Source organism: Nesoenas mayeri (genome assembly GCF_963082525.1).
Source record: "Nesoenas mayeri genome assembly, chromosome: 29".
Taxonomy (NCBI): domain Eukaryota; kingdom Metazoa; phylum Chordata; class Aves; order Columbiformes; family Columbidae; genus Nesoenas; species Nesoenas mayeri.
The window spans coordinates 1,453,746-1,464,255 of NC_137561.1; the positions used below are offsets into that span (position 1 = coordinate 1,453,746).

The window sequence follows — 10,510 nt, forward strand, 5'->3', positions numbered from 1 at the left end:
TATAGAAATGGACATGAGGCACTTGACCAGCTCCTTGCACCCAGATATCAGCGTGACATGTCTGCTGAGAATGCCAGGGAACACCTAAAATCTACATGAAGGGTATGTGAGTCCTGGTTGGGTATCCTGGCTTGTCTCCTGACCCATGTGGTGCTTCAGGCTCTGAAGAGAATCAAAACCAGCCATGGGACTGGGGTAGTTCCATTTTACACGTGTCACACAGGGCAGATGAGGGAGCTCAGAACTCCAGACTCTGCTGCACGGTTGGGACTGCAGAGACTGGAAATGCAGGTGACAGTGTGTGTCAGTGCACACACATAAAGATTCTGACTTCCTTTGGGCCTTTGCACCGACCTGGGATCTGTTCCTTGGCTGCCTTGGTCTCAAAAAGAAACTATTCCCCTATACTAGTTCCACTGTACAACACATAAGAAATAACTAAAACGTAGAAAAATAATGAAAGAAGCACAATTTGAGGGTAATTCTGTCCAAGAGGTGAACTCTTTAAATGATTAAAACAAAAAAGAAGCAAGAGAAAAAGCATTGTTCTAAGAAATTCTTTCAAGACACAACTGCTGAGGTGTAGCAGCTGCTTGGAAAAGCAAGAACGACTGTTAGGACTGAAATTAAAGAGATTTAAATCATCATGATCATCAGTGAGAATGAGGAGTTCCCTGTTACTGTTACTAGTGACAGCACCACTGTTCACAAACATCCTTCAGAGCATCTCCATTTTTCCTGGGCTCCAAAGCTCATCCTGCTCAGAGGTTGACAGGATTGCTGCAAACCCCTGTGACCCAAATCTCTGCAACTGTCTCTGCTCAACAGCCTTTTACCCCAGGAAGGGGAAAACTGCCAATGCAGGCACCAACCCAGTGCCCAACCTGCCTGGAGAGCCAGGACAGTTGTGCCACACAACAGCCGCCTCTGCGGGAACCTGGAGGGGATGGAACTGAAATGGTTTCAACCCAAATCATAGAATCAGAGAATCATAAAATCATTGAGGCTGGAAAAGACCCTTAAGAACATGGAGTCCAACCGTAAATCAAACACTGCCCAATCCACCACTAAACCATGTCCCATAGCGCCACATTTCCACGTCTTTTAAACACCTCCAGCAATGGAAGCTCCAATCCTGAGCTGGCAGGACAGCATTGGCTGCAGTTGGACATAAGATACTGGTCATGGCTGTGAGTTCAGCCCTGGCTGGCAGAATGTCTCACACCCTCACTGAGGAGGGCAGGGGGCTGGGAGATGGGAGCACGTTTCAGTTTCCAGATCCCAGCACAGAGCCCAAACCGTCCTGCCCTTGGACTCTGGATCCCATTTCCTGAGATGCAAAGCTGGTGGGCCTTTTGTGGATAATCAGGTTAAAAGGCATGACAAGTTCTTCAAATGTTTGTGTAATTTGTCTAGGAATGTTAGTCGTATAAGCTTATATTTAAATATCTGTAAAATAGTACTCTGCATCAGTGGTAGCCCCTCTGGCAATGACAATTAAATAGGCATTTGCACTATAAGGCTCCATACCCCATCCACAAGCACACATCTACATGTTTCAGATGACGGGTGGTCTGGCAAACGTCACCCTTCGTGTCCCCAGGTGATGGACACTGCTCATGTGCCTCTGCAGAGAGTGGCAGGAGCTGGATCTCCTTCTCGGGACAGACTCCTTCCAGAGAGACACAGACACAGGGGAACTCATGGGGTCTTTACGGCATTTCACTGGGCATCAGTTTTGACATATTGGGTGCTGTCCTGTGACTGCCCTTTCTGCACAAATGATCATACAAACGCAACCATTCAGTGAGACATGGTCATAAAGAGCTGTTATGGACAAGAAAGCTCACCATGAACTCTGGAGAGAGCGAAGAAGTTTATAATGATCACAAGGAAGAACCAAGAAGGTCGAGGCCTCTTCTGAAGAGCGGGAGGCCTGAGCAGCCGTGATTGGCCATTGTAGGTGTGGGAGAGGGTCAGGGCATGTCAGGGAGAAGCAATGAGATGGCTGATGGCTTCAGTGAACCCTTCCAGCCATGTCTGAGCCCAGCAATGGAAAGCAGTTGATGTCTGCAGGTGGAGGACGAACAGGAGGAAGATTTTCCTGGGAATATGGAAGGAAGAAAGGCCTCTCTTGGGCTAATCTTGTATGGCAGTGCCATTTGCATGCTGTGGGCATGGCTGTGCCTGGGAGATGGGGAACGGCTGCTGCTGGGGTGGCTGTGCTCAGTCATGGCCCATGAGCTGACCCTGCTCTGCTCCTCTCTTACACTGCCCACACTTGGATGGTCCTCAGGAATCATCCATGAGCCTGGTGGATCCATGAACCTCCTGCAGTGATGAGGTGTGGATCCAAATAGGGGATTCAAGCAAGTTTTGGACTGGGACATTGAGGTGATTGGTGACCATTGCCAGGTATATGAAGAAGCTGTATGAGTTATAAGGAATTAACGGGCATTTCCAACTCCACAGAAATCCAGAGCCTTGCAGTTAAAGTAACAGTACTTGACATAAACACCACCCTCAAAACACAAAACACTCACACTGACCACAGGAAAAGCCTTGAAAAACATTGGAAAAAAATCTACCAGGTCCCAGGGGTCAGGGCTCAGCCATTCTGGTGATGAACAAGCATCAAGGGCTGACATTGCACCAGAGCCACCTCCACATGGCCCTCACCACCTGGAACCAGTGTCTGCAAGTCTTGCCTTCACCAGCCTTCAGGGACAGGGACCTGCACTGGTTGTTTCCTTCACAGCTGTGTCAGCGATGGCCCTTCATGGGGTCCAAACACCCTCAGAAACTTGGGATTTGCTTCTGCCTTTCACTTCATTAGAGGTTTGTTCATTCTTTCAGTATCTGCAGTTCAGGATCATGGCACCAGAGGGCTCACTAACATCTAAAATGCTTTTAAATGCCAAAGCTCTGTGCATTATTTTCCTAAAGACTGCAAGACTGGTGTGGATGATTAGAGAGATTTCAGGAATAGCCAAACAGAGACCATTTCCATAATAAATAGTAATAAAGCCAAATTTCTTCTATTTGCTTCCCTACTCGTCCTTCCTTCTCTTTCCAGAACAGGTGGCATCTGCAGACTCCAGTTCATACTGATGTGTTGCATCTCGTGATAAAGACTGAATATGTCAGAAAAGTGGGTGCCTAAATCACCATGTGAGTGAGGAGACAGGCCAGGACAGCTCAAGAGGAGTCACACTCCTCTGGACCAAGAGGTGGGTGTTCCTGGCAATCTCAGGTGCCACAGCACAGTGATACTTGTATTCAGGGAGCTGGTCAAGTGACCCATCTCCTGTTCTGTAATGGTGTCTGAGTTTGCTCAGGTCACCCCTGACTTGAGCCCCATCCACTGCTGGGTGTTCTCCAGACTCCTGCCTTCAGGAACCAAGTCCCAGGAGACCTTGCAGGTGAAGATGGAGGCAAAGACGCCATGAAGAACCTCAGTCTCGTCTGATTCTACTCTTATGAACTTCAGCAGCAGGCCCATGATCATCCTGTCTATTCTCTTACTGCAAGTGAAGCTCTGTCAGCTCCTTTTGCTGCCCTTCCCGTACAGGTATCAAATTCAGGGCACCTTTGTCATCATCCCCACATCCATGGACAAGGTTTCTAAATTCGTCCTTTGCAGCTTCCCCTGCTTCCACCTCCTGTGTGCTGTCTTTGTGCCCTCCAGCTCCATCAGTGCAGATGAGCAGCCTCACGATATAAATGCTTCTGTTCATGGGTACTTGGAGAGATCATTCTTGTTCTTGGAGCAGCCTGTCCTGTAAGGATTATCAGATTTCCTGAGCTCCTTCATCCTTCAGATCTACTTCCATGTCACCACTTTGCCCATCATCCCCCAGTATGTCCAAGTCTTCTCCTCTGGATTCCACCAGCCTGTGCTCTGCTGCTGGCCTTCCTCCCTCCCCTCTGGTGCCTGGGACCCCACTGTGTCCTGGTCACAACAGTCAAGGTGGACACTGATGTTCACATCCCTCACCAGGGTCTCCTTGTTTCCCAGTTCCAGATCCAGGTGAACATCACCCTTGTTGGCCCATCAGGCAGACATGTTAAGCAGTTGGCCCAAGATCCTTTAGACTGTTGGCAGCTGCAGCTTTGCCTGGCCAGTGAATGTCAGGGCAATTACAGTTCCCCATAGGAAGCTGCTCGTTCACTGGTGCGTTACTTGAGTTGCTGACAGAAGATCTATTTCTTCTCCATGACCAAGTAATTTGTAGCACACGACATGTTGTCGCCCTGTACTGGGCTTACATGGTAAAGTCTTGGAACTGGGGGTGAGTGTGGGTGTGCTACAGTTGTCACCTCTCTGAGAAGACAACAGGAGTTTGACCAGCGTCAGACAGAGCCGATTTCAGCTGATCCAGGATGGACCCACTCCTTGCCCAATCTGAGCCACTCAGTGATGCTGGCAGCACCTCTGGGATATTGTATTTGAGAAAGGGTCAAAAACGCTGCACAACAGCAGGTGGGAGAGAGGAGGGAGGAGATGGGAGAGAAAAGCTCTGCAGACACCAAGGTCATATCCCACAGGACCCAAGCAGGTCCCTCAGCAGGCCAAATCCTGCTCTCCTGAAATCCTGCTCTTGGCCTTGTTCTCATCTCCCAGGAGCCTCAGCTCCACTTTCCCATCCCTGACTGTTCCATCCTGACCAACTCTTTCTGGTTTGTAAGTGTGAAGTCTCACAGGGCACCTCACCCCACTGACTCCTCAGTCACCCGTGTCAGGAAGATGTTGTCAATGGGCTCCAAACCTCCTGGATGGCTGGTACCTTGTAGCTATTGGAATATCTCAGGTCTGCCATGAGGATACGTCCCTGGAAACATGAGGCTTCTTTCATTTGTCTGAAGGAGGCCTCATGTATATTCCAATTTCTCATCAGTGAGTCTGTAGCTGATGTCCAGTCATCACAACATTGCCCATGTTGTTCTGCCCTCTCATGCTGAGTCCTCAACATTCAGCTGACATTGTCTGTCCCCAGGCAGAGCTCCACACATTCCTGCTGCTCTCCCATATGAAGGGAAACATCAGAAACTCCAGACCTCTGGCATTATGAGTACCAGACACCCAAGACCTCACTGTTTCCCCAGGAGATGATATCTATAGTGTCCTGTAACTCCTCATCCTGTTATCTTAAGAGAGACACCCTCATCAGGATAAGCCATCTGCGTGCAAATTTAATAGCTGAGCAAATGGAACTTCAGTCCAGGGAGAGTCCAGACCTTGTGAATATCTAATATTTGACCATCAGAAATCTCTGAATTGTGACAAGATGAAATGACGAGTTCTCAGTGACCCTGAGGAGAAGGGCCTGGGCACTACAAGGTCCCCACAGCAGCCCGTGGTGCACGCTCACCATGAACAAGGCAGCTGCACACGGGGCTGCATGAGGAGGAGCGTGGGGACCCAGACACCTGCAGTTCTCATCGCATTCGGTTCAGCACTGGTGTGACCCACACACACGGGTGTGTGCCAGTGTGCGGCTTCCCAGTCTGGAGAAGCAGGGAGGAACTGGAGAGTGCAGGGCTGTGCCAAGGCAGGTTCAGCACCTTGTGCACATGGTGTGGGGTGCTGAGGGACCTGGGCTGCTTTGGCCCAGCAGTGCTGGGGAGGCTGCAGCAGTGCAGGAGTAGCCTGAGAGTGCTTGAAGGGCGGTTTCAGAGGTGGTGGAGGTTTCTGCATAGTGGGAAAGAGCATGAGAAAGAAATAATGGCCAAAGGGCAGCTGGGGAGGTCCAGGCTGGCCATGAGCAGAAAGGAATGTGATGGAAGGGCAGTGCTGTGGTGGAGCAGGTCAGCAGAGGGAGTCTGCATCAGCCCAAGGCTTTGTGCTTCAAGGAGCAGCTGGGGAGGATGGAGAGATCTCAGCAAAGGAAGGAAGATGCTCAGACAAGAGCAAGGTGGGACAGCAGGGGGGATGTCTCCAGCCTGCAGGGACAGAGGTGCAGGCAATGCCACAGCACAGGACAGGCTGTCGTGGAGATGATCACGGGATGGAAAGAGGCTGAAAGCCCCACCAGACATGAGCTCCTTCTCCCCTTGGCTGTGGCTGTTGTCTGCACCTCTGATGGCTGTGAGGAGACACCTTGTCCTTGCAGCACAGGGGCCTCATGGCCTCCTTGTCCCCAGCCAGGAACCTGGGAGGGGTGGGACCATAGTCCTGCCCTTGGCCTTGCACAGCCCCACATCACACTGTCTCAGAAAGGGCCCTGGGCAACGTGGGAGGGACAGGATCTGACTTCCAACGATACGAGGTCAGGGCTTGGCTTTTGGATAAAGAAACACAACCAGGTTTGCGCAACATCAGAGAAATCTTTACTTTGCTTTTCCTGACCTCCAGTTTTCATCTCTAATCGAACCTGGATATTGTTTCTCAGTAGGTTCCCCCAGTGGGGCGCATTAACAGTACAAGAAACTTTGGAGTTTGAATCTAACTTTGACTTCTTGAGAAGTTTCTTCAGCTTCCCCTCAGGGTCTGAGGTCCATGGACTCAGCACCAAACCCACCAGAGGGGTCATTAAAGGGCCTTGGGCTGCTCCTGTGCTGCTGAGCTGGGCTGGGCTCCTGGGACACAGGGAGCTCATGGCAGCGGCAGCGCTGCAGAGAGACAGCTCTGCCCAGGAGCAGCTCCTCTGCACACGCAGCAGGGCTGAGGGCTCTGCCTGCAGCACCGAGGGCACAGGAGCCACGCACAGAGAGATTAAAGGCAATTTGGGGTGGCTGGTTGCTGAGGATTCAATGAGACAAATCACAGTTCTAACATGGTAAGTCTCTGGCTGTAGAACAATGCAGCTGCATTTACTGGAGGGAGACCTTAAGCTGGTACATCGCACAATTTACAGTTTTTCTTTCAGGTCTCGCTCACAGTATCTCTGTTGTAGAGGAGAAGAACACACTCCAGAGCAGGGCTTCCCTGCTGCACTGTCACAGGAACAGGGAATGACGAGAACTTCTGCTGAGGGTGGCTGCAGGGGAAGCACCCAGGGTTGCCCAGGGCTGTCCTGCAGAGCAGGGTCCCTGTCTGGGGGAGATCCCCAGGCTGCTGTGGGGACAAGCTGTGAGGGAAAGGAGCATCCCTGATAAGGGCAGGAAAGGTGCTTCTGCTGTGGAGAGGGTGCTGTGTGGGTCAGTGCTGCTCACAGCTGCAGATCACCTGCAGGATTTTTCTAAGGTGATGCCCCAATGACAAGATCAATGCAAGGATTACCAGACAGATAAGGAGCATTCCTGAGCCTGTCTTTTCAGTTTCCTCTCCCAAGGGGTGGGGGGTGCAGGAAAGGATAAAATTGAAAATGAGCTCTCATGCTTAAACAAGTCACTGAGACTCCTGAACTGCAACTCTGAGTGATCAGCACATCTGCCAGGAGGATCATGACATCCCTTCCCCACCCCTCTGCCTGTGCACAGCACCTGCATCACCTTGGCTGGACCCGTCAGCCAAGTCCCTGTGACCCCCTGCAGGTCAGATCCCTCCTGTGAGCAGCCCCCTGGCCTCCTGTCCCACCCAGCAAAGCCTCTGCCCTCAGGGCCGGGGGCTCCAAGGCATGAAGCAGCTCCTGTGCAGCCAGAGCTGCAGTTCCTCTGCAGAGTACAGGGGCTGAGAGCAGCTGCCCGGCACTGTTGGTGTCTGGGAGGTGGCTGCACAGCTGGGGAAGGGGGATGCTGTCTGAGTGCCCGGCTGCCTCTGCCCTGGCCTCTCTCACCCCCACCCTCACCGCATTTTCCTTCTTGCTCCCCTGCTCTGGGTCACTGCTGTTGGGATCTTGTTCTTGCTGTCAGGCTCTCTGGGGATGGCAGTTTCAGGTGCAGAGTCACAGCCTGATCTTGTGGGTCCTTTCCTGCAGGTGTGTCCATGGGCTCACGTGTCCCAGCTTTGCTCTGACCTGTGGGCTGTGGGCAATGCAGTCTGTGTGACTGGGGAATGAGCTGTGTGTGTCCTGGGCTAAACGTTGGGTGCTGAGACCTTAGGAAAGGGTGAGACCTGTCATGGTCTGAGGTGGGTCCTTCTGCTCTCAGCAGTGCCTGGTGGCTCTTCAGGGTAACATGGGAGTGTGATCAGCCTCCATCTCAGAAAGGTGCCAGCCCAGGGCAGCTGGAGCAGGACAGAGGGACAGAGCAGCTGCCCTCACTCTGCACTGACCCACAGGCACCCTCAGGTCTCGCAGGACTCGCTCTGTTCTCCCTGAGTGCAGCAGAAATGCTGAGGGTTTCTGACACCCAACAACACTCTGCAGTGAATATGGGGGGATATGTAAAAAAACCTGGAACTCCTAAACTGCCTTCACCATCTCTGCTCCCTATCACTGGGAAAGCAGGTGCTGACAGCCCTTCTGTGTTAGCAGAACCAGGACAATCCCCAACGTTCCCTGCCCCACTCCTGCAGAGCTGGGCTGACTTATCAACCTGACTTAGTGGCCCTGCTCTTGGTTGCACATTTTCCAGCCCCAAGCAGGGCTGCAGCCACAGTGCTGAAAATGAGTGTCTGTGTGCGACAGGGGAGGGTCTATGGGAGTTGGTTTGATTTTTGTCAGAGAACTCTGCCCTGGATTCTCACTGTCTTTTTTTTTCTCATGACAGCGCCCCGTGCTCAGGAAAAGCAAATGTCCAACAGCAGCTCCATCACCCAGTTCCTCCTCCTGCCGTTCACAGACACACGGGAGCTGCAGCTCTTGCACTTCTGGCTCTTCCTGGGCATCTACCTGGCTGCCCTCCTGGGCAACGGCCTCATCATCACCACCATAGCCTGGGACCAGCACCTGCACACCCCCATGTACTTCTTCCTGCTCAACCTCGCCCTCCTCGACCTGGGCTGCATCTCCACCATTGTCCCCAAATCCATGGCCAACTCTCTGTGGGACACCAGGGCCATTTCCTACGCAGGGTGTGCTGCACAACTCTTTCTGTTTGTCTTTTTAGTTTCAGCAGAGATTTATCTTCTCACTGTCATGTCATACGACCGCTACATTGCCATCTGCAAACCCCTGCACTACGGGACCCTCCTGGGCAGCAGAGCTTGTGTCCACATGGCAGCAGCTGCCTGGGCCATTGGGTTTCTCACTGCTCTGCTGCACACGGCCAATACATTTTCACTGCGTCTGTGCAAGGGCAATGCCCTGGGCCAGTTCTTCTGTGAAATCCCCCAGATCCTCAAGCTCTCCTGCTCACACTCCTACCTCAGGGAACTTGGGCTTATTGTAGTCACTGTCTGTTTATCATTTGTGTGTTTTGTGTTTATTATGGTGTCCTATGTGCAGATCTTGAGGGCCGTGCTGAGGATCCCCTCTGAGCAGGGACGGCACAAAGCCTTTTCCACCTGCCTCCCTCACCTGGCCGTGGTCTCCCTGTTCCTCAGCACTGGCACGTTTGCCAACCTGAAGCCCCCCTCCATCTCCTCCCCAATCCTGGACCTGGTGCTGTCTGTTCTGTACTCGGTGGTGCCTCCAGCAGTTAACCCCCTCATCTACAGCATGAGGAACCAGCAGCTCAAGGATGCCCTGCGCAAACTCTTATCCCTCTGGTTTCTGAAGCAATAAACTGGCCATCTTCTTTTATACAGGAGTTTTAATGTAGCTAATTACAAGCCCAGCCTGTCAACTGTTTTTTCTGGTGTTGTTGGTTGTTTTCTTATTGTGATAATGTTGTCAACCCCATTTCTAATTCACTGCTGGCTTTTCTTTTCTAACTGTTGGATGCTTAAATGAGCAGCAGTGCTCTCCTTGTCTCTAAACAGAATAAAGGGCTCTTTAGTGACTTGTTTTTCACTATATTCTTCCTGCAAGGGCTTTTTGGAGCTGCAGGGACAGTTCCTGTGCGTGGGTGGAGGGGAAAACAGCTCTGGCATGGCAGCCCTGCCAGGGAGCAGCAGCGCTTGCTCTTCCAGAGCTGTTCTGGTTCCACTCCACACTCTCCTTCTCATCCCTGGTGTTGGTGCAAGGCCTGAGTGCTCTGGCAGCTTGGTCACCGTCCTGCTGTGTGTCAGTGCTCTGGGTGCAGGCAGGGACAGGCAATGGGCACTGCTGTGACAGAGCTGGCCTCAGTAACAGTACTTGCACAAGGAAAAGTTATCTTCTTTGGGCAGTGCATGATGGTTTATATCTTCTTGCCAAGTTTCTCTCAAGCTTATTCCTACAGAAGTGGCCACAGATTCAAACACCAGAGTACAGCTGAACAGTGTGTGTGTGCAGGGCTGGCACACAGCAGTGTCCTCTCACAGCCAGGCTCCTGCCAGAGACCTGCAGGACCAGCAGAGCAGGGCTGGGCTGTGCCCCTGTGCACTGGACACCCCGTGGAAGGAGCCCCAGGTCAATCACCATGGACTGGCCCCTCACAACCACCATTTCCAGCACTGGCTTCTCATCCACAGAGGCTGTTTTCTCTCCATGGATGGACACTCAATGAATAGTTCAGAAGTCCATGTTTGCCTTGTACAAATGAGATGTGAGCACGCACATCATGTACGTGAGGTGACATGAACCTGAGTGAGCACAAACACCAT

The 10,510-nt window shown here is 52.0% G+C and overlaps 1 protein-coding gene across 1 annotated transcript; it reads left to right on the forward strand.

Annotated features, from left to right (window-relative positions):
* Positions 1-8,615: 8,615 nt before the first annotated feature.
* On the forward strand, positions 8,616-9,548 carry LOC308050714 (olfactory receptor 14J1-like; the record flags this gene model as incomplete). The annotated part of the gene is made up of 1 exon (XM_080360862.1): positions 8,616-9,548. One exon carries the CDS (start codon positions 8,616-8,618, stop codon positions 9,546-9,548), a length of 933 nt encoding a protein of 310 aa, XP_080216988.1.
* Between the last annotated feature and the right edge of the window lie 962 nt (positions 9,549-10,510).